This window comes from Neopsephotus bourkii, unplaced genomic scaffold (assembly GCF_033783945.1).
Source record: "Neopsephotus bourkii isolate Nb327-2 ecotype Australia unplaced genomic scaffold, CSIRO-AGI_Nbou_v1 NB_1707, whole genome shotgun sequence".
Lineage (NCBI taxonomy): Eukaryota > Metazoa > Chordata > Aves > Psittaciformes > Psittacidae > Neopsephotus > Neopsephotus bourkii.
This window is the reverse complement of record NW_026902181.1, coordinates 2,517,116-2,540,010: the sequence shown is the minus strand read 5'-3', so window position 1 is coordinate 2,540,010 and position 22,895 is coordinate 2,517,116. Positions and strand designations below refer to the sequence as shown.

At 43.0% G+C, this 22,895-nt stretch overlaps 1 protein-coding gene and 1 long non-coding RNA gene across 2 annotated transcripts in view; both read right to left on the bottom strand.

Annotated features, from left to right (window-relative positions):
* Window positions 1–5,408: 5,408 nt before the first annotated feature.
* On the bottom strand, window positions 5,409–6,039 carry LOC133224572 (uncharacterized). The gene is made up of 2 exons (XR_009728883.1): window positions 5,944–6,039; window positions 5,409–5,906 (listed from the first exon to the last, which is right to left on the bottom strand). It is a non-coding gene; the product is annotated as an uncharacterized LOC133224572 (long non-coding RNA).
* A 4,879-nt stretch (window positions 6,040–10,918) lies between these two features.
* Window positions 10,919–22,895, bottom strand: part of RHOJ (ras homolog family member J) — a 56,934-nt gene continuing 44,957 nt past the window's right edge. Inside the window, exons 2-5 of the mRNA XM_061376501.1 lie at window positions 21,289–21,347; window positions 15,809–15,973; window positions 14,382–14,477; window positions 10,919–13,193 (exon numbers count right to left, since the gene is read on the bottom strand). Of these exons, the coding sequence (XP_061232485.1) occupies window positions 13,047–13,193; window positions 14,382–14,477; window positions 15,809–15,973; window positions 21,289–21,347 (467 nt within the window). The 3' untranslated portion in view covers window positions 10,919–13,046. The remainder of the gene's footprint in view (window positions 13,194–14,381; window positions 14,478–15,808; window positions 15,974–21,288; window positions 21,348–22,895) is intronic.

The following is a 22,895-nucleotide window of genomic DNA, read 5'->3' as shown; positions in this document are numbered from 1 at the left end:
ACTTAAGCTCATGTTTAAGTGTTTTGCTTAATATCAATACTTTTACAGTTAAGTACATATTTCAGTGATTTGCTTAATTGGAGCTGTACTGTTGACAAATTTGCCTTACAAAAGTCAAATCCTTGGAAAAAAAAAAAACACATTAAATCTTCAGAACCAAAAGCATGTATCTTCCCACCTGCTTTTGTCCAGGAACAGAGGGAAACTGACTCCATGTAGAATCAATGAATTCTGCAGAGCCCAAGGGGTCTTTCCTGACAGTTTCCAGAGTCAGAGGGACCAAGCCAAAATATGATGATTGTGGTTTGGGTTCAATGAGCCAGCCCCTGGCTGAGCTGGTGGGAAAGGGGGCTACGAAGGGTGTTCCCACACTTCCCTGTGCTGCTCAGCTCCATGGAGACCTGCTCCTCTGTGGCTGCACACAGAGCTTATGGGCAGCCAGATGTGCTCACAGGAAAGCTGTGGAATGGCCAGTAATGTTGCCAGGGTGGGTGAGACAAGCCCAGTTAGGAAAGAGAGCAAACATGCCAAAGAATGGTTCACACCTTCTCAGACCATTTACAGATTAGGGGACACCTGTGAGCTGCTGCAACAGCCCTCTGGTCACCACAGCCACGGAAGTGCTTTTGTGCTCTGGTTCCCACCTGCAGGAGGACAGATCCATGTTCATCCCTCATCCTCCCCTGAACAAAATGGGAAATTATGTGAAAGGAGGAAGAGTTGCCAAGTGGGAGAGGTTCCCAGGAGATTACACAAAGACACCTTCTCAGATAGCCATTAGGAGAGAACTGTTGCTGAGAGTAATGTCTGCACCTGCCTTTCCTCAATTAAGAGTCTTGTCTTCTAGATGCAGTCACATTCATTTCCAGGGTTTCATGCTTTAAACTCCCCCAAGCGTTCTGTCCTCAGTGAGACAGATTTAAATTAATCTCTAATTGATTAGTTGCTGACATTTTTTTTTGTCTGTGGAACTGTAAAAGCTGCACTATGGTTGAGTAGTGTTGTGGTTTAAACAAAGTCAGCCATAAATCACGCAGTCGCTCTCTCACTCCCCCCACTTTTTCCCCTCCCCCTGCTCCTGGAGGGATGGGGAAGACAATCAAAAGACTGCAACTCCCACGGGTTGAGATAAGAACAGCCCAGTAACTAAGGTATAACACAAATCACTGCTGCTACCATCAGTAATAATAATGATAAAGGAAATAACAAGGGAAGAGAATACAACACCTCATCACCCACTAACTGATAACTCGCCCCCCCCAAGCCTGACCAACCACTGACCGATACCTAGTCCAACCCCGCAGTCCTAGCCCTTCTGGGTAACTCCCAGTTACATCCTGGGCATGGCATGCTGTGGTATGGAATACCTCTTTGGTCAGTTTGGGTCAGGTGTCCTGTCTCTGCTTCCTTCCAGCTTCCCCTCCTCCCTGGCAGAGCATGAGGCTCAGAAAGTCCTTGGCCAGACTAAACATTTGAGGAACAACTAAAAACATCGGTGTTATCAGCACCGTTCCCAGTCCAGGTAGATGACTTCAACTGCTCTGCCCCTGTCCATCAGTTCTATAGCCTCATCATAGAAGGCCACCAGATTGGTCAGGCAGGATTTCCCCTTAGTGAAGCCATGCTGGCTGTCACCAGGCACCTTGTTGTTTTTCATGTGCCTTAGCATGCCTTCCAGGAGAATCTGCTCCAAGATTTTGCCAGGCACAGAGGTGAGACTGACTGGGCTGTAATTCCCTGGGTCATCCATTTTCCCCTTCTTGAAAATGGGGGTTATATTCCCCTTTTTCCAGTCGTCGGGAACTTCACCTGACTGCCATGATTTTTCAAATATGATGGCCAGTGGCTTAGCAACTCCATTTGCCAGCTCCTTCAGTACCCGCAGATGGATTTCGTCAGGACCCATGGACTTGTGCACATTCAGGTTCTTAAGATGGTCTCGAAACAGATCCTCTCCTACAGTGGGCCCAAGGTCTTCATTCTCACAAAATGACTGCTACTGCTGAACCCAGGACAAGTAGGAAGGAGGTGACTTCATCACTCTGACTTTTCTAATTCTGAATAGAGTACTGTGTCAAACAGCAGCAGCACTGGTTTTCTGCTGATGGATTTAACTGCCCTTTAAGAAGTTCTATGATTGATTCTATGACTTAGAAATGGGCAAAAATGGGTTAGAAATGGCCCAAATGTCTGAAAACAGGAAAGTTCTTGTGCTCTGTTTCAAATTTTTCAAATTGCACCTCACGATCCTTCTGATCTTGTTACTATTCTAACTGGTATCACAACTATTATGGGAGACCTACCAAATATTTTTTGTTCTTTGTAAACCTCAACATTGTAGTACGAAAGCAATTTAAAGCAAATTGAAATTTATTTATGTGTAAGGGTTTCTCACATAGAATATGTATAAGCTCCTACAAACTCTTTGCCAGAGCCGTGAACATCTGTAAAACATCTCAATGCTGATATGAACTCATTTCCTTCACTAGACTTCTCTCATGGAGTCTGGATGTGCTATAGCGTCAGGACTAGAAGTAGGATTAGAAAGTGGCAAACTTCCTTTGCAGCCAACAGGAAATATGTGCTGTACACAGATATGGTGAGACAGTGGGAACCTCAGCAAGTACTCAGAAGAAAACTCTGCAGAGTGTGAAAGAGGGTTTTGACTGATGCAATAGCAGCTAAACTGGAGGGTGGAAGAGTGGGAAGGATGTATTGACTGAAACCATGCTAACACTTCTGGATGGTCTTTTAAGGAGGAAAGTAAAAGTGAATGAGATGCTGTGGATTTGCTGTGGGTGACAAAAGTACAGCCAGTGCCAGAGCCCACTAGGCTATTTGACTGGTGCATATCCCACTTCACCTGGATATGCTGGATTCCCACAAGTGACTTTCAAAGAGCCAACACCATTCCTGCTGCTTGTGTGTCCAAACCAGGGGCTTTCTTCCAGAATTTGTTACACTACTAAGTCTTCATTCTGTTCAATTCCCATCAGTTTTAATACTTGCAACAAAGGCTTTTAGCTTTCACACCCTTTTTGCTGCAGCTGGAATGGCATGTTCTGCTCAGAATTTACAGGCAGTCAACATAGCCCCCACATTTCAAAGCATGAGAAGGCCCTTTCCAGGCAACCTTTATCTCCCTGGGGGCCTTTTAATGTTCTTTAAAGCCACAGATTTAAATCTCACCATTCTCCCTGTCCAAAGCAATTAAACAGCCCTCAAACAGCTGTCTCTGGTGAATGAATTTGCAAGGAGTGTTTGCTATAGAGACTGCCACATCTCAGATATTATGTCTCTCATGAAAGCCCTTACTGTGCTTTTGTAGCACTTTGGTTGTCGCCTTCACCTGGACACTGCCTACTAGCACCAAACGAGAATCCTCACATACTGCAATGTGGAGCTCTTAAAAGTGTCATTTGCTATTGCACTTTTAATCTGGCATGAAATGAACTATGTAAAAGTAAGGGAAGGAAATTTTGCTCTACATGTATAAGGGGAACTTGACTTGCCTGGGAGAATTGTATATTGCAAAGCAACGAGTGAGAGAGAATCTCCTATGCAAAGCCTCAGTATTGAACCATTCACAGCTCTGCAGCCCCATCTTGGAATGCCTGCTGCAGTGAAAAGTTTTCTGTAAGGGAGATGGCTTTATATGCCTGCTTGGGAAGGAGAAGGTGGATATATGGAGAAGGCATGAGTGTGTAACTTAGGGACTCTGTACTTGGCTCTTGGCTCTGCCATGAACATCCCAGGTGAGTAGGGAGAAATCGGTGGATTTTTTTGTGCTTCAGTTTCCCTTCTGGACAGTGGGATTGATAATAAAGCCTTATTTTCCTCCTGGTGTGTTTTGGAATGTGTAGATTGTCAGGTTGCTTGTAATGAGTCATATCTGTATCCTGCACACCACTCAGTTTCTCAGGCTTGTTGTCACTCTCTTAATTTGAGCATCAATAGTCACAGTCATGCAGTGCTTTGATTTTTTCACAATGCTTTCCTGTTCTATGATGGTTACAAAAGTCCCCTGGGTCTTGCAGTTCAGCTCCCCTCATTCCCATGCTGCAGTTGGTGTGCCCAGACAGACTGCCTGTGTCAGAATCAGGATATTTCACCCTGTTTTCAAACCTGAGTGACAATAAGAGGAAGGGTAGTGTGCTTCCCTGGACACGTTTCTTGCACTGACTGTTTTCTGGGGGATGAGACAAGCAGCTCTGTCCTGCTCTCACTGTATTCACATGAAAACATAGGAACTGCTGCCCTGGGTTAGAGAAAAGGGCTGTCTCACCCAGTATCCTGCTGCTGACAGTAGCCAGCAGTGGATCCTCAGGGAAATGTGAAAGCATCAGGGCTGTATATATCCTTCCCTGGCTATATCCACCCAGCTTTAGCAGGCAGCAGTTTAGGAAGTTTCTGCTCTGGCAGATGTATTTAGTATCTTGTTGTTGATCCCAGATGCAGTTTCTCTATGCTGCTTCTTCCCAGAGAAAGTCTGGTTGTGGAAAGTCTGGTTATTAATACCAGAGCTTTCTCCAGGGCAGATAAATGTTATGTGCCCTCTTGAATTGTCCTGGCTCCTCTGGGGACATATCTATTTATAGCATTCAGGTATTCATGCTGCAGTGCCTTCTTATTAGGACTAGAACTTGGTACCTTTGTTCTGCGGGTGAGTGCCCCAAGCAGGGGCTGGTTAAGCTTGCTGAGGTTTGCAGACCGTAGAAATGTGAAAAAGCCTTTCTCTAGTGAAACTTACTTCTTTAGCCCAATTGTTATTAGGGATGTTGTTCAGGAATGGTGGGATTTATAGTCTTAATTTGGTGACCAGACCAGCTGGTCAATGGGATTGCTTCTGGTCTTGAAAGCAATGCTAATGAAAAGCAAAGAAACTTTTTTTTTTTTAATTTAAATTTTTATTTTAGACAAAATCCACATTGCTGCACTGAATCCCTGGAAGACTAGAGCCAGTCATATTCTTGATTCCAGTCCAGCATTTAAGGGCTGTCTTTCCTTATGTAACTTCTTCAGCCCTTTCAGCATTTCACTTTCTCTCCGGATTAACCCTACCCTGTGTGCTGAACAAAAGGCTACACAGCTCCTCATCTTCTTACTATCAGTAAGGGTTTACCAAAGAGTTTTGTAATCTGTGTGTTAGGTTTGTCAGGGCGTAACGAACTCCCCTCAAAACTCCTAGTGGAAAACTCCCAAAAGGAACATGCCCGAGACAAGCAAACCTCGGCAGTGTCACCTCCTCTTTGACTTTCTGCAGGGGACACTGGAAGGTTCAGGTGGTTCCAGAGCTATCAAAAGGCAGCCCTATATGTTAGTACATGTTTTTCGTATCTGAATTGTTGTGCAGGTTTTATGTGATTAACATCTGAGAAAATAAACAAGAGCACCACACCTTCTCTAAATGATGTTGTCAAAATACTTAGTAATACATTTATTTTGTTAAAATAAAACTATGTACAATAGATGATATTAATGTGCAGTTACAATATACAATAATTACATGTTTAAAAGAGGATAAGCAAAAGAGTAAAGAATCGTGTGTTGTAAATAGGAAACTAATAGTGTTTACATACTTTCTAAACTAGGAGAAATGTAATTGCTGGAAAAAACAATTTCCTTGGTTTGAAATCTTATTGCTTTGATATAAATTCTACAATTTTCATGAATCTTAGAAAAAAGGATATACCATTCAAAAGTCAAACATAATGTTTTAGTACTCATGCTTTGGTTTTACCAGGCCCATACTCCAGCAATATTGCAAACAATAGCTTTTAAGAGAGAAAAATTCAGTTGGTCACATCAAGTAAATGACTCTTTTTCTTATCTTGCTAAGAGCTGACCAATGATGTGTTATGTCCTGATTTGTGCTGAGGTCATTACATCTGCTTCAATTAGAATAACTTTTTGCACTGTCACTTTTAAGTATTGCTGAAGTACTACACGAAAAGGAAGGAAAGAAATTTTCTTGTCTTTGTGTTCTCAGGAGAGCAGAGAATCTCTTTGCAGTGAAATACTTGTATGTGACAAGTGCATTTTTTTGAGTGAAATGCTTGTATGTGACAAGTGCATCAACATTATAAAAGGTTAAACTGGATTCAGTTAACCTTGCACTCGAGGACAGTTCAGGTCCCTCTCCCTGTTCCTCTGCAGCCTTCTTTGACCCTCTCCCAGTTTCACAAAGTGCAGCTGTGCCCCAGGTATCCCACTGTGACTCCACAGAGGCTTTTGCCAGGATCACACCATACATGCTGGGGCAGCATGGACACCATGCTATACCTTGCTCTGAAGCATTTCCCACCTGGCAATCTGGGCTCACCACCTTACATCACTTCTGTTCACGAGTGAAGGAGACTGCCAATGTCATTTCCCTTACACATTGCTTAATGTTATTGCTTATTAATGATTTAATATTTACAAGCTTGAGGAAAGTTTGTGCTCATTTACTCCACACTGACAAGGCAGTTCAGTGCCTGCTAGTTCTGTGATACAGATAGAACATCTGTCTATTTTGGGGAAAAGTGTTGGGAAAGATGGTATGACAGTCATGCTATGGATATGGCTTACACCCAAACTACTTTGACAGACATCAGACAAAAACTTCTACATGTTATCAGTACAAATAACTGCTTTGTTGAAAGATCTGGAAACTGTAGGCTGGTGACAACTGTTTATTCCAAACTCATTAACCTCTGATCAAAGTCAAAATTCAGAAGAGTAGGTATCAGCAAGAGCTCAAACTGATCTTTGGCAAAACCAAATGCAAAATTAAATTTGGCATCCTGAATAGGAAAAAATGAAGCTAAATGACAGCAATTAGTGCAGTGTCAAACTCAGAAAAGATAAGATACCATTTGTCTTGAATATTACATTGTTACTATCATCATTTTCATCTTCAGCTTCAGCAATGGTTGAAAAGAAGAGTTACAAATCCAGTCTCCAAAGCTCAAGCTGAAGATCAGACCAGCAAAGTCTTGAGATGCCCAACTTCTTCAAGGAGTCCACAACCTCCAAAAGGTATAAAAGGCTCTTGGACCTGGCTCAGTGTATCTGTCTGCTGAAAGCTTGGTCAGCAACAATAAAGGGCGGAAAAGGAGGAAAGACTCAGATGCTTTCTGCATTAGTCATGTGTGGACCCCATTGAAATTTTCCATTGTCATCATGAGAATTGAAACAAAGCCAACATAAAGAATCTTTGAAAATCCCACCCTAAAATTATAGTTAGGAGAAGCAGCCAAACACTGTATTACAGTCTGCACATTCTCAGAAGGGGTGGGAGTCATCTTCAAAGTTATTTCTGTTAATGTATTTTCAAAGGTAAAGGGATTTTTCACCACTGACAGAAATTCATATGAGTTTTGGTTGTTGCTCTGTAATAGAAGGGTTTGTGAGCTCATTTTCCTCTGACAATGAGGTTCTGACTCTTTTTGCTGTTCTACTCGGGCTCCTGGAACTGCCCAGGAGAAATAGGTTCTTGTTCACATGTTTCTGACAGCTTTAACTGAAACAAAGAAAAGAGTATTTGAGGATTTTTTTTCATCCTAGTTATGAGCATCCCTTAATATTCAAAAGGAAATTTAAATTTTAGGATCAAACTGACTAATTGTAGCTCTAGGCCCTGATTTTGCATCTCTCCCCCAAAGCAGAAGTGCAGATGCCATTCTATTGCGCTCGTTGCTTCTAATTGGTTTTGTCCCACTTTCTGATTCAAAAATACTTCTATTCATATTATTGTTTTGATAAGTGAAGACAGCTGAGATCACAAGCCACTACCGAAAAGAGTGGAGGCTTTTTCCTGCTTTCAGAGGGCCTTTATTCACTAAGAGTAAAATAACATTTATAGTAGAGATTCATTTTCATTTTTACAAATGTCAAATGTGTCAACCGTCAAAGGTCAAATGTGTCCAGAAGTTACCTGACACAGTTTGCTCCATGCTCACATCCTGTCACAACAGATGCTCCTCCAGTCCTAGAAAGTTGTGAACCAAGAAAACGTTCTGTGATTTCCGGATTTGCTTTCTTATGTAGGATAAAACACATTACAAGTCCTCTTCATGGAGAAGGAAAATTTAGAGAGAAAGGCATGTGCAGGCAGATTCCTGCATGCTGCATGTTTACTGAACAAAAGATCTCTGGGCCAACATGAGCATATGTTGATTGCTTTGCTGGGGAAGACAAATGTGCCTCTACACAAACCTGACTCGGTTGATGCCACTGCAATTTATTTTTAATCCAGATGAAGTTTCAGTATGGTGAATCAAGTGGTATTTACTGTGCCACGTGGGGGGAAAAAGCTACAGAAAATGTGATGGACCATAAGTAAGCTATGGAAGAAGACGGGATTAGAGGGGCTTTTGTAAGGACATGGCAGCTTGCATGGTGAAGTTGCATCTGCTAGACTTATATCTGGTTGAACAAATGCTCCTAGATGGACCTGCATGGGGTTCTCCCCAATTTTTCTTGTGGAAGTCTTTGTGGTACCTCGTTCATATCACGCTGGAACTGGTTGCCCCAGTTCCACTGGCTTGTTGTTTTAGCAGTGCTCTGAAGGGCAGAGACATCTGCAGGTTGCTTTAATGTGATAACAACTCTAATGTCTTGAGATCGCTCTCTAATACCTGGTATCTCCATTATCTCCTTGCAAGAGTTTGCTTGAAAACCCCTTGGGACAGTTTCAGATTAACAGTTCCTGGTAGAACATTAAGGTTTCAGATGAGGCCAAAGGAGATGGATTTTACAGGGTCCAGCAGATCCAGTAAGTGCTTTTGAAGTGATAGCAACTATTATCACAGGCAAACCTGTCCAGAAAGGTTTTGACATTGGCTGCATGAAGAGGACTTTGTCAAACAGGTTCCAGGGATGGCTTATTGTGGGGAGTGAAGGCGGTAAGATTTGCATGAAAAGCAGTCTGGGAATGGGCTCTGAGGCCTTGATGCTTAACAAGCCCTGGGGTGATTAAGTTGGAATGTTGAAAGACAGGAAAGGGAAACAAGCAAGCCTTGAGGGATAGGCCGGGATGTTGTTGTGGTGGGGAGATCCTCATGCTGAAGCAACTGAAACACCCCAATCTGGTGAACCTGCTGGAAGTGTTCAGGAGGAAGCGCAGGCGGCATCTGATCTTCTAATACTGCAACCACACAGCTCTCCATGAGCTGGAAAACGTCTGAACACTGGGCAGTAACCTAAGCTATGTTAGATGAGAAGAATAAATTCTAGTCAAAATGAAAGTCTTCATGCCATAGGAAGGTCCAGTTCTAACTGAACTGAATTGCTCCTCCTGAACACTTCCAGCAGGTTCACCAGACTGGGGTGTTTCAGTTGCTTCAGCATGCGGATCTCCCCAGCCACAACAACATCCCGGCCTATCCCCCCAAGGCTTGCTTGTTTCCCTTTCCTGTCTTTCAACATTCCCATTATTGCCCCAGGGCTCGTTAAGCATCAAGGCCTCAGAGCTCATTCCCAGACTGCTTTCCATGCAAATCTTACAGCGTTCGCCTTCACTCCCCACAGTTTATAGCCTCTATGACTCTCCTAACAGTGCTCCTTTGAAGGTGAAATTGGGATTTGGTTTCTAGCTCATTTTACACTGAGCAAGCCTGTCTCCTTTCACCTGGCAATCATTTATTGATTTTCTTTTCTTGTTACTAATGGTGCTTGAAAATATCTTGAAGTTTATATCTGTTGCCTTATGCCTGTGCTTGCACTGTGTCTGGTGTTGTGATATTTCTGAAAATAAGCTTTGCTGCCTCTTCACACACCATCTGTTGGCTTTTAGAAACCGTATTAGGTAGGACTTGCCAGATAGTCTATGAGCCTCCTTCCATCTGCCTACAATCCCTTTTTAAAAGCTATTAGCCTGTGCTATTCCTGCCTCCCCAAAATAATAAGGGTAAGAGGGCAGATCCTTGAGTAAGGATCAACAGTGCATGGATAAGTGTATCTACATAATCTAATACAGCAATAATGTTTATGGGGTATGAATTAACCATAGCTATTTTTAAAATATTTATTTTAAAAACTGTAGTTTCAAACAGAGTTGCGATTATTTGGGCAGGATACCGTGGTTTAATACATTAGGACAGTACCATTTTAGCTTCTACATCACCATGTGTTTTTAAATTGGTTTTCCTCGAGCCACTGCAGTTACGTTAATGCTACAACTTCCTATTTGATTTTTATTGTATATTCCTATCCCATGCCATCCTATTAGTATTAACAGACACCCCTGATAATTGGTGGCAAACAAAAATATCATTTGATTATTTGTGGCTTTCTTTGGGTATGGAGGGAATGCTAGATTGTGCTTTTCCAGTGTGCTCATTATTTTATGATAAGCTCAGCTGTCAGTCTGGATTTCTATTTCCTATGTATTTTGTAAAGCTCTAAGAGTTTATGGCAGCTCCAATCTGAATGTTTGCATTGTGCTTCAGCTGAAACAGACTTCACTTACTTTAACCAGAGACTTGTATATAGGCTAGCGCTCTGCAGCAACCTACATGAGCTAAAACGAAGTAATCATCCTGTTTTATTTCCACTGAAGTAAATGGCTGCACAACAAACCTCTAATTTTCTCTGAAATCTGTTGAAAGGTTTTTCTTTTTGTTTCAGTGGACTTCTAGTTATGTTGTAACACAGCAAACGTTACCTAAATATTTATCGATTGACTCCACTCCTAATTTTCCTCACACTCCCCTACTATCTCTTTACACATTATAGTTCAGCTGATTGCCAGTCTCCCAGCCATGTGAATACTCACTGCTCTGCCTGGGGATGGCAACACAGCCTCTGTGGCTATGAAATCCTTCACCAGGCTTCAGCACTGTCCTCACTCTGAGCTGTGCTTTGTCAGCCAGTCCATTTGAAGCAAATGTCTGGGACATAATAAAACAAATAAACAAAATATGAAACAAATAAAACAAAATATAAAACAGGAAAAAGAATGACAGCAGTGAGGAAATCTTTCTTTTGTCTGTCTTTGATTTAGCATAATGTTGTTTTCATCCATGCTTGTGTGCTTCAAAAAAGAGATGGTGAGTGAAAGCTGGCTGGGTAATGGCAACAATGCGCTTGCCTTGAATTTGATCACTTTGGTCAGAGAAAACTTGATTTCTACCTGGAAACACCTCTGGGTGTCAGAGCTGGTTTCTGTAGGTGTCCATGGTAAAGTGAATTTGTGCTAAAGGAGCTTGGATTCATAACCCTTGATGACTGCAGGACTGGGCACTGCATCATGCTTGTTCCCTTCTCTGTGCCAAGGGTGCAGTTCCTACAGTTCTGCTGAAGTCACTAACTGCTTCAAGTAACAGTGAGTCTATAATTCACCACTAATTGCATGAGTTCTTCTGGTTGCATGTATGTGCTCAGCCATGCTACTGTGCTTCTGAGGAGTGGGCTGGCAGTCCCCTGGAGTGGGGTGTGGGGGAATGGGAATGCCCGAAGGCTAGGAAGGTGCACTGCTGTTACTTGCTTACTGCTACAGCACTTCTGAAACTACAGGCTTTGCTTTTGCAAGAAGTTACACCAGAGGTTTTCAAATCTGTATTTGCTGGTGCTGTGGTTTTCTGCTTGGGGAATGGAATACATAACAAGACAGTCTCATGGTATTGCCAGGGTACCTGAAGGCAGATACAAGTAACAAGACATCCATCAAGTTCACTTCCGAGCATCTGTGTTGCTGCAGTATGTACAGCCTCCCTGGAGAGGCTTTATTGAAAAGACACACTTTCTTCAACAGCAAAGAGAGCTAACAGGCAGCTTCCCTTCCCTTAAGGTCTGGACATCCCATCTCTGTGCTGTCAGCTGCAGCCAATCACCTGTGACTTTTGTGAAAGTTCACTCCTGCTAACTGCAGCCGGGCTGCAACTTAAACAGCACCCACAGTAATGAAGATGGAAAAATGGGAGCAAAGAAGGAAGTAAAGAATGGGGGGAAGACGGCTACAATAAATCAACATGTTTACATCTCAACTTTGATGTTTTCTTTACATGAGATACTCCATTAAAAGAAAAAAAATCTTAAGGCATTTGCATCACCTTAATGCACTTGAAGTCAGTATGACCTTTGGCTTTTTGGCTTTCGCTGTTCTTGTCTGCTGGGTAAGATGTAGAAATCCAGCTGATCTATAAGGTAAATTTTCAGTTGCCATGGCAATGTGTCTTATTCATGTTCTCAGTTTGGAAGGGAGATTGTTCCATGCTGCTATTTCATGTCCAGGGCTATATTCTTTGGTGGCAAACTTTCTTTGTTTCAGTACATTAATGCTACAACTCTGTTCTTCCTTTCCCAGCTTATGAAAACATGGCTCAGCCTGAACATTCCCCTGTAAAAATACAGATATTTGCATTTTTTTTGTGTTGTAAGAACATTCCTTAAGTCTGGAGGTAAATGTTGATCCATTTTGATAGCTTGGGTGCAGCAACATCCTGATGCTGTAAGGTTTCACCATTAAGTGAAAAAATATTGGAATCACTCCACCTTTGCTTCCATGTGATCTGAACAAACTAAAGAATATCCTGAACTAGTGAGTCTTATAAAAGAAAAGTAGTTAAAAAGTACATCCTACCTATAGTGTATATCTTACATATTAGATTTCTACAGAACTCCATGTGCTTTCAGTCAATTCAGATTCAATCCCTAAGTACTGGAAATTCCTAATTTTAATTGATTCTTGCTTAAGGCCAGAAATGGAGTTTCTCTTGTTTCTTTCACCACCTTTAGAACTTTTTTTTTCCACATGCCACCTTCACCTTATTCCTAAATTGAAGAGTCAAGCAGGAGCAGGCATCCTGGTTTCTGTTGGCTCAGTGCAGTCTGCAGTAGTGGGAGCAGGCTGCATACAACTCTGGAGGCTTAGGAAAGCACATAGACATGAATTGGCCTAGTGTGATTCAACTTGGAGGTTTCACAGAACAGAGGGCTCCTATATTTGGGTAAGAAGGACCACTTTCTGGTCATGTTCCCCATTTCAGTTTCATGTGACCTTCATTGCCTTTCTAACCCGCTTTGTTTCATTGAACTCATCTTGATTTTCTTTCCAAGTGACTTCACACAAGGGTGCAGCACCTATGGCACTTTGCACAATGCTTCTTCTTCTTCTTGGGGTGGAAAATGGTCAGGATTGCCTCATCAAAGACAGTCTTAAGGCCTTTCTGTGTGAGAGCTGAGCACTCCAGATAACATTGTGCTCCAATCTGAAAGACAGCAGAGAAAATGTGAGTACCCACAGGTGGGAGAGACTGAGTGATCCTGTTCCATTATCCATTTACATTCATACGTGTCTTGCCTCAAAGGGAAGCCCAGACCTTTAGAAAGGGGGTTCTATAATTGCTCCATTTTGTATCTGTCTGCCTGTGGGATTAAGGAACAAACTCAGGTGTTCATCCTGAGGGATGAACATCAACACAAGTATCTCACCACAGGGTGTTAATGTGCAGCAGGATTTCTCTTTGTGACTCTCCAGAGAGAGGGGAGATGCACAAATGTCTGAGGGCTGGACCAGGAGCTTGGCCTCCCATCTGTGCAGTTGGGGAGGGTTTCAAGGAGATGCTGGGTTGTTAGCTGAACCCCTTCATATACTTGGCTCTTCTCCCCTGACCTGTCGCTCTTGCTTCCTGCCTCCTGCAATACCAGGGAGCTGCTCCCTGGGGGAAGGCTTCTATCTGGTTTCTGGGAATTGCGAACCATTGTCTTGAGATGGGAGTCTCCCGGAGTGCTGGTATGACACAAGCACACAGAGTGGCCTGGGAAAGCAGACTCAATTTATTCAGCAACCTTGTTCCTTATTCAGCTTATTCTGCTAGTGGATGCCCTTGCTGGCCTTTGTGGGCCAGAGTCTGTAAGAGCAACAGCAGTGTACAAGGTGGAAAAGACTGGGGTCTAAATGCCTGTATTTCAGGGATTGAGAAGGGCTTTTAATGCCCCTACCTTCCCCGTGAAAAGGTGTAATAGCACAGACACCGTGAGAGCTCCTTCTCTGCTGCTTGGAATGCAGTGGCTGAGTGAGAATCAAGCTGTCTGTGCTTTGTCAGGGGTAGGGGTAAGTTTGGCAAGAAGTGACCACAGGGCAGGGTTTGCTGCACACGCATCCTGCTTGAAGTCTGAACAAGAAACTTGACTTAGGTAGAGTAGGCAGTAAAATCTCTTTTGCTGCCCCTTTGCCACTGCTATACCTTGTTGCTTTGCTTAGAGCTCAGTTGGGTATCACAATGGAACAGCAGGCTCAGAACACAAGCTGTGTCTGGATCCAGCCTATTTGAACAGAGACTTTAATCTCTGTCTGGGACCAACCAATGTGCCCCAGAGGAGTTCACCTTTAACAAAAATGCCCCATCAAAAGCTGTGATGAATTGAAAGCATGTGAGCCCAGAAAAAGCTGTTACCTCTTTTGCTAGCTTCACTCCATGCTCGTAGGTGAGTGGTTTCTCCTTCATATAAAGCAGCCGAGCCAAAGTTTTAGGATCATCCCGAAGATCGATCTAGTTAGAAAATACACAAACCCTGAGCTTAGAAGTGCCTTGCTCTAATGCTTGAGACAGATACTTATAGCTTTACAAACTCACAGTCATGTCCTTGCATAAGGGCTTCTGTCATAGTCTCAGATGATACTTTGGAAATGAACTCACATGTTTGTGGGTTATTTTATTTTATTTTTTTAATTTAATTTAATTTTTATTTTATTTATTATTATTTTTTAATTTTAATTTTATTTTTTCTGTTTAATGTGGATTAGTTCTTATTGTCAAGCTATTGGGCCACAGCTCAGATAGCTGCAGTACAGTCAAGATGCAGTTCTCAGTGGCTCTCACAAGGCATCTTGAAAAGCGTTGGTGGAAGTCTGAGACACACTGGAAGAGGAGCCTGCTCTTGCACTGCATCACCCGAAAAACATCCTAACAGGCCAGACAGACACAGCTCAGTCTGACTGACTTGAAACAAAATCCTTTATTTCCATGGAAAACATCAAAGTGAAGCATTCTGGCATTTCAAACCCATCCGTTTTCAGAGAGTGTGATCCAAAGGGCAATACTTTTATTTCAAAATAGGTGACTTAGATTACTCCAATGTGGAAAACAAAGCCAGTGTTAGAACAACTGGACTTTCCTATGGCATGAAGATTTTCATTTTGACTAGAGTTTGTTCTTTTTATCTAGCTTGGCTTAGGCTACTGTCCAGTGTTTGGACGTTTTCTGGGTGGTCATATCCATACTTTTCTCAGTCTCTAGCCGCTCTGTGTCCTGGAGACAAACCCATATTTAAGGCTTTTTAAAAATTTCTTTATTTTTATAGATAGACTTATATATTTCAAGGCTAAAATAAAGTGATTTGATAATTTTGTCCAACATCCACAATAACAGAAGCAGGACAGTGAGTCACTAATTGCAGTGTTGATACCAAAACTTGAAGGGAGGTTATTTCCTTCCCATATCTCTAAGTAAGTCATTTGGATAATTATTCCTGTTCTTAAAAGCTAGTTTGAAGTTTAGCTTCTGCTTCTAACTACAAACTCTGATGTTTTTTTTCTCCTCACTAAAGGCCTGTCAGAAACATTTATGCCTTGTTGCTCCATTTATATACGTTTGAATAAACAGATGAATGAGTTTCGCCTCTTGTGACTAGTATGGGACACCTGCATGTTGGTTTCCATTTTAGTCCCTGAGTTTTCCTCTAATCTAGCTGCTTTTCACATCAGAAGTTAAATAGGCAAGCTTTCCACAAAGCTCAGCCTCTAGCCACCCCTGGGGTGGAGTAGGAATCCCCTCGCTCTGAAGACCCCTGCGATGGCTGGCAATGCCCACAGAAGGATTACCTGTGTTCCTATGAGGACGTAAGGCACGTTGGGCATGCAGACTTTCAGCTCGGGCACCCACTCCTCCTGGACGTTGTGATACGAGGCAGGGTTCACCACTGAGAAGCAGATCAAGAAGACGTCGGTGTTAGGGTAGGACAGGGGTCTCAGCTGGTTGTAGTCCTCCTGCAGGGGAAAAATAGCAAGTGTGTTACGGTCTGCGGGTAACTGCATATGGAGGCATCATGTTGGCAATTGATGAACTGCTCAACACCGCCCCTCCATGCCCATGCACATTTACAATCTCTGCATAGCTGCTGAGGGCAAAATCACCTCTAGGGGCCAGGGACACCTGTTTTTGTCAGCATCTTTACCGGAAAAAACTAACACATTTTGTTTGTGTGTCCATTATCTGTGGTGATGGTGGCTTAGAGGGTAATGCTAAACAGCATTCATCACTAGTGGAATAACAGAAATTGATCTCGAGGCTGTGTGTACAAGCCTAAGCCCTTTGGCACTGTGATATCATCCTGGGAATTAACATTTCACTGTCACCACTAAATGATATTTGCTGATAGCACACATCACTAGGGGCTTTTCTGTTAATATTATGGGCTTTCTATTCCCCAGTAGGCATTACAGACATGACCATACACAACAAATGGTGTCTCTGAGCTATTTGATGCCATTGCAGTCGTGTTATGGTATGCAGCAATGTGTCAGTCAGCAGAAGACACTCATCTTGAAAGCACAAAGTAGATCAAATCCGGCCTGCAGTGGCTGGGTAAATCACTGATGGTGATTCAGTGTTTCCACAGGCCCTGGACTGAGGAAAAAGAGATGGTTTCTCTATGGGCTAGTTGTGAAAAGGGTGAATTTTCAAGCAGCTCAAAGCACAACTGTGTCACGCTGTGAGCTGGCTTTGATAGCTGAGTTTCAAGGAAGAATTTGGTTCTATTTTCAGGTTTGAGATGTTGAAAGTGAGCAGAGGTTTTGCAAACCAGGTGAAAGTAATAGACTGGCTCTGTCTGATAGTGAGAACACATGTAGCTGTGTCTGGAGGGTTCTTTTCAATGAAATCTGTTAGAAAATTTCAGTGCAATGAAACGGATGCTGCTGTTCTGAAGACTTTTTTCTAGAGGAGTCCAGAATTAAAAAGGGGGAAAAGAACACAGAGTGTAGGGAACAACAATATGTGTTGTTGTCAAGCCTGACTGAGACCCAGTTCTTTAGTTTATAGTTTCTGCATTCTGGGCAAGCCTCTAATCTCTACAGTATTGTTTCTTTTAGTTACAATTGTATGCAAATTGAGCTGGTGCAGCTTTGTTTTGCAGATACTGAAACAGTTAACAACTCAATGAAAAAGGAAAACCAAAAAAGTATGCAGGTGCTCGAACTTGAAAACATTTATTTGAGGCAGGGAAAACCCACATTAGGGGCAGGAGCAATGCGAGCTGCTGCCTGTCTGGCAGCAGAAACTGATGCAGGACTTTGTCACTGTGTGCCCAGATTAGATGGTGCTTTAATTCAGCCTTGCTTCTGTCTTGCTTTGATTGCATCAGCAAATGAGAGGGCTTTAATTATGAGTTGAGACTGGTAAATCTTCTTGCCAAAGTCTTTTGTTCACTGAGTATGCAGTGATAACATGGCCGAGGCTACTTCTGTACCAACACTAGTTTCAGAAAAACATTAATGGATTATGTAAGAACAGTCTGCTCCTACCTTTTCTAAACAAAAAACCTTAATTATTTATTCTGAAAGGAAGCATGAGGCCAAATTTAGCTGTGTACCATTAAAAAGAAGTTTAAAGAAACATCCTGAACCACGAACAAAATATTTTGTTTTGTCTAACTGGATGTTCATTTTCCCAAGCCCACCTCAGCAGGAAAATTACCAGTTACAGCTTCCAGCCCCTCAACCATAGCACTTGGGGTAAAGCCAGAGGACTCATCAACTGACCTATGTCCTTCCAGCCTCGAAGAACTGGAAGAATGATTTACAAGACAAAAGGCGGTGTCTGGGCGTATCAGCTTCCAAGAAAGAGTGGGTTCTCCGTGTTCAGGGAACGGCAGGGAAAAAACCCCAGACATGTTTGTGGGAACATCAGCAATACAGGCCATGAGGAAGCAAAGTTGGTGGGAGGAGATTTATACGAGGCTCTGGAGATGACACCCAGCTTGCAGCAGATGAGTTAATAGAGGCAAAGTGGATGTCAAGATCATGGGATCAGTGGAGCAATTGCATTATGGAGACAGATGAATTTTACGGGGATGCTGTGGGTTAGGAAGACCTGGCCTGATTATGGGACATTATTTTAACCCAGATTTTAAAATCTGAAATTAAGTATGTTTATACCATAGTCTACATGGGCTGATACTAGGTGCTTGGCAAAGGTATTTTCTGTGCCGCTTAATTGCTGCAAATCACCTTCCTAAAATAGCCACGCGGTGGCAGCAAGCCCTCGAGGAATCATGATTCAGGATTTCTTTGGAAACCAATTGGCTAACTATAACCAGTTTCAATATTCCAGGCGTGCATATTTAGAGGGGCTGGAACTTATTGTACCATTTCAATTACAAACTGAAAGCCCCAGGTGCTCTGCCTGGCAGCGACAGCTACAGGAGAGTGCATTTAATTTTGTTTGGCTTGCTCCTTTGTAGCCCCTAAATAGTACTTTTTCAGGAGGAGCGTTCCTGATTTGAATTAGCAGCACAGAACATTATATAAACTATAAGGAGGGACAGTCATGCATCACACAGCAGAGGTCTCATCGCCCATAAGGGCACATGGGGCTTGCATGGATGTGTTAAAGAACAAGCATAAATGTGGTGGAGAAGAATTGATCTGGGCTTCTGTACATGCCTATGTCTGTGGACTGGCAGGAGCCTCCAAACCACATCAGACAAGGATTCAATTGGATCCAAGCATCCAATCACTGTACCTGCTCTCCAGGAGAAGGCTATAAAACCTTCCAACGGACCACTATGAGATACGGTGCATCAGCATCATTTCTTATTGAGAGATGGTTGAAGTAAAACAAATGAATAGTGTAAAAAAGGGACTGGACTCTGCATGGGTATAGGACATAACCAGAGGTGCTGTAGGCAGTGGTGTTTGGGAATGGACCTCAGTCCCCATGGGCTTGGGCTGTAGATGATTATTAATTTGTTTCATGCTCTATTTTGCTGCCAGCTCCAGACCTTGGCCTCGCTGAATTACCTGACTGTGACTTGCCAGAGCTGAGACACATCGACTGGTGTTGCTCCCTCCCCACTCTATTGCTGCCATCAGCCTTGCAGTATTCAGGCCCAAAAAGTACAGCAAACTTTGCTTTATTTATGTTGCTGCTGTGCTGGTCTCACATAGGCTCCCTGCCATGTCAGCCTGTTAAAGCACTCCACACCTGAGTCCTGCCTAGGGTACAACAGACCACTGTTTTCTTCCTCCTAGAACTGTTTGTGCCAGGGATGCAGAAAACCAGATACTCCAGATCTGGGGTCTCTGCCAGCTCTCCCTTCAGGCTGACAAAGGGTCCTGCTGCAGGAGTACATTTTCCAATTGTTATTTCATTAGCATATGTTTTATAGCATTGTAATGTCAAATGCTATTTCTGGCTATGACTTCACACTGATGCCTTTGCAAAGCCACACGACACAAGGAGGAGGGAGGAAACAACCCAGATGATCTGTTGTTATAGCTTGAGCATGTGGGAAGCATCATCCCTTTAGCCTCCATGGAGATAGAATCTGGTCATCCAGAAGTGATTCATGCTCTGAGTTTTGACTAGATGGCCACGTCCTCTGGACCAGGGTCTAAAAGGGAAATGAGCCTGATGCGTTAGAAGTGGTTCTTGGGGGCAGATGGTGTTCTGGCTAGTTTGAAGCGGGAGATGGCAAAATGACTGTGGATGGCGGGGGGGAAGTTTGTCACAGATTAGTGTTTCTTCTGGCTACAGAGGACAAATAAGAGGGTGCGTCACTAAGGAAATGGGTGGCAGGTGGAATTGTCAGTCCTGTGGGGAAAAAGTAGAAATATTAAGGCTGACTGAAAACTGAACATAAGACTACATCTCGTTTGGAAAGGCTTGCCATGCTGCTGGATCACGACAGACACTCCAAGCTCTGCACTTATGAGTGCAGAATACAAAATGGAATATGGCATACGTGATTTGCATCATATTGTGGGACTGGTTTTGAATCATCTGTTTCCATCATGTGCGTAGAAAGGATGGATGGATGGTAAGTGCCACCAAGCTAGCTATGAAGTGCCCACTGCTGCCTACACACATGGAATAAAAGGAAAAAAAAAATAAAATAAAAAAGTGATACCCAAAGCATAAAAGCCCCAGTCCTGCTGAGTGTGAGTTTTTCTGGAATTGACCATTTGTCCTGATGGGGTTTTTGACCTCTGCATCCTGCTGCAAAGTATTTTCTGTAGTATGTGGCCTTCTGAGACAGGAGGGTCTCCTTCTGCATTGTTTATGCGTTTCATAGCAGTAAGTCATGGCCAAAAAAAGCACAGCCAAGAAGTGCTCCTGAAAGCAAAGACCTGCATCCGGGGCTCCTGGGTCCCAGGGAGTGATGCAGCCTTCCAGATCTGCTTTCCTCTCCTGGTGCCTCCAGTTCCAGCTGTGACTGGAGGATCTGGCAGATGTGGGTTCTAACCTTCCCAGGCTAGGAGGGAGCTGGGACCTACTCCCTCGCTTCTCTGTAGGTGATTTTCTGCAAGGTTTCTGTGCAGGCTGTGGTTGTTTCTTTACTCTGTCAGTTGCTGGCATTTGGAGATAGGAAAGTTTCACCATGAAAATATATCACTCCCTGTACCCTCTTGTACCCTTCTACTAGCAGAACAAGGTGGTGAGAAACACTCTCTTCCTGTAAAGGGGGATGAAATGAGCCCACAGACCAGAGTCGTTCTGCAAACCTTTAGTGCAAGCATGCTGTATCAGACTGTGGACAGTGAAAGAATTATGTATCTAGGTAAGCATGAGGTACAGACTCTCCTGTAATGGTCATCCTTGTCCTCGAAGGAAGATGTTGGGATGGATGCCAATCTGGCTGGGTCAAAAAAGTCAATAGGTGGTGACCGATAGGATGGTACTGTATTGTATTAGGTTTCTGAACTTGAAAATGTGAATTCTCTGTATCTTCAATGCCACCCTGTGGTAAATGTAAGAAAACATTGACTGTGTATGAGAGGTCATATTTGCAGTAAAAGTTGGATATATAGGAGGCTGACCAGCCTAATCAGGCTTTAGTTTTTTTCCTTAGACAAAATTCAGTCTTAGGAATGAGTGCATTTTTGTGTGTTTTATTGCTGAACCAGAACGAAAGCTCAATGTAGAAAACAGGAGAAGGTCAGCAGTTCAGCCATTGTAACTCACAGCTAGTTGTTAGTATTTGTATAAAACCCCAAACACAAACAGCATGAACGACAAATGCCAGCATATGGTAGTAACAAGCAAACATAGGAAAGGAAAATGATAAATGTTTTGCACTTACCTGCCCTGCAGTGTCATAAAGTCCCAGCAAGTGTTGCTGTCCTCCCACAGTCACAGTTACTGGAAGACAGAGACAAGAGATGTTATTTATGCACAAGCCAGTGGCCTCATTTTCCTGTGTTTTAATCATAAAATGCCAATAGCCCCTTGTGCTAGGTACATTAGCACGTGTCTTACAATGTGCATACTAAACCAAGCACATCTATTCAACCCAAATAGAAGGAAATCTGAAGTCATAACAAAAGCAAATCCTTTATGCCAATCTCTTCTTTCTCTACAGAAACCCAAGAGCGATGAGCTGCACACACTGCTACTATCAGGCACACAGACTGGGGGACTTTTGCTTCTGTCTCTGCAGCCACCAGCAGAGCCCCATAAAGTGCTAGGACCTGAAAACACAGAATTCCTACCTCCTCACCATGAGCACTGGGGTAGGTTTGTCATGGATCACTGAGAGGGGTTTAGGGTTGTTTTATTTATTCCAGTCTGTGCAATGGTGAAGCATCCAGCAGCTGCTGATGTTTGGTGGGTCTCAGTAGAGATATGCTGCCTCTTTGGGCAAGCTGTCCTGTGTCATGTAACAGCAGGTAAAGTGGCAGTGCTTAACATGGGGCTCTGTGGTGAATGCTTCAAAGGGCAAGGAGGAAGAGGAGCACCAATATTTTCAGGGATCCTGGTGGCAGATTCTGTTGCAAATGAAGGAAAACATGGCTTTGTTTATTGATCACACCCAGCATATTTATGCCTTTCCTATAATTCACTTTGAACTTCGGTTTGAGTCCATTGGCATTGATGGAAATGTTTTCTCATTACCTTTGGATGAACTCCAGTATTAGGGTTATTTTGTGTAAAGGATATGATCTGTGTTAGCAACTTTTAGTTAACCAGTTAATCTGCTTACATCATAACTACTCAGCTGGAAAGAAAGGGAGAAAGGGTGCGACCCATTAGTCAACAGGAAGATTTTAAACATTTAGTAAGAAGGTTGCTCATAATAATGGTATTCTTGCAGCCCATGGACTATTGCTTTCTATAAGCATGAAGGCAAACAGCTGGAACGAACACAGAGCTACGGCTGGAGTAAGGGAGGGCTAAGACTGGTGCTTATTGTCTGATCACAACCTGCAATTAATGAGAGCTGGGAAATATTAATAGAAGAGGCTTAAAAACATCACACAGGTTCTTGCTGATTTTTTCATAAAGTGGTGAGGCTTTTGTGGGAGAAAAGCACTACAGTTCGTGGAAGTTAATAGCTCCTGCACTGGGGAGCAACATTCTGCTTGAAATCTCTCAGACCTGAAGTCTCTGTCAGTGTGGCTGGACAGACTGATTATTCAGCAGCTTCGCTTGCTTGCAAAGCAACATGGTAATTTTGCTAGCATATAAACAGAACAAAATTGACATCCTGAAAGTACAGAGTCTCAGCAAGGACCAGACTTGCTGATGAGAGCAGGATGTGCTGCACTCACCTGCTGCTGGAGCTGCCTTGTGATGTGATGGGGAAAGAAGAGATGGGAAAGGGTCTGAGAGCACTCATCCTGCTCCTCAGTTCAGGAGGTAGCTTGTACACAGTGCAGCTCCTAGGGAAACTTAAAAGAGGGCTAGCTG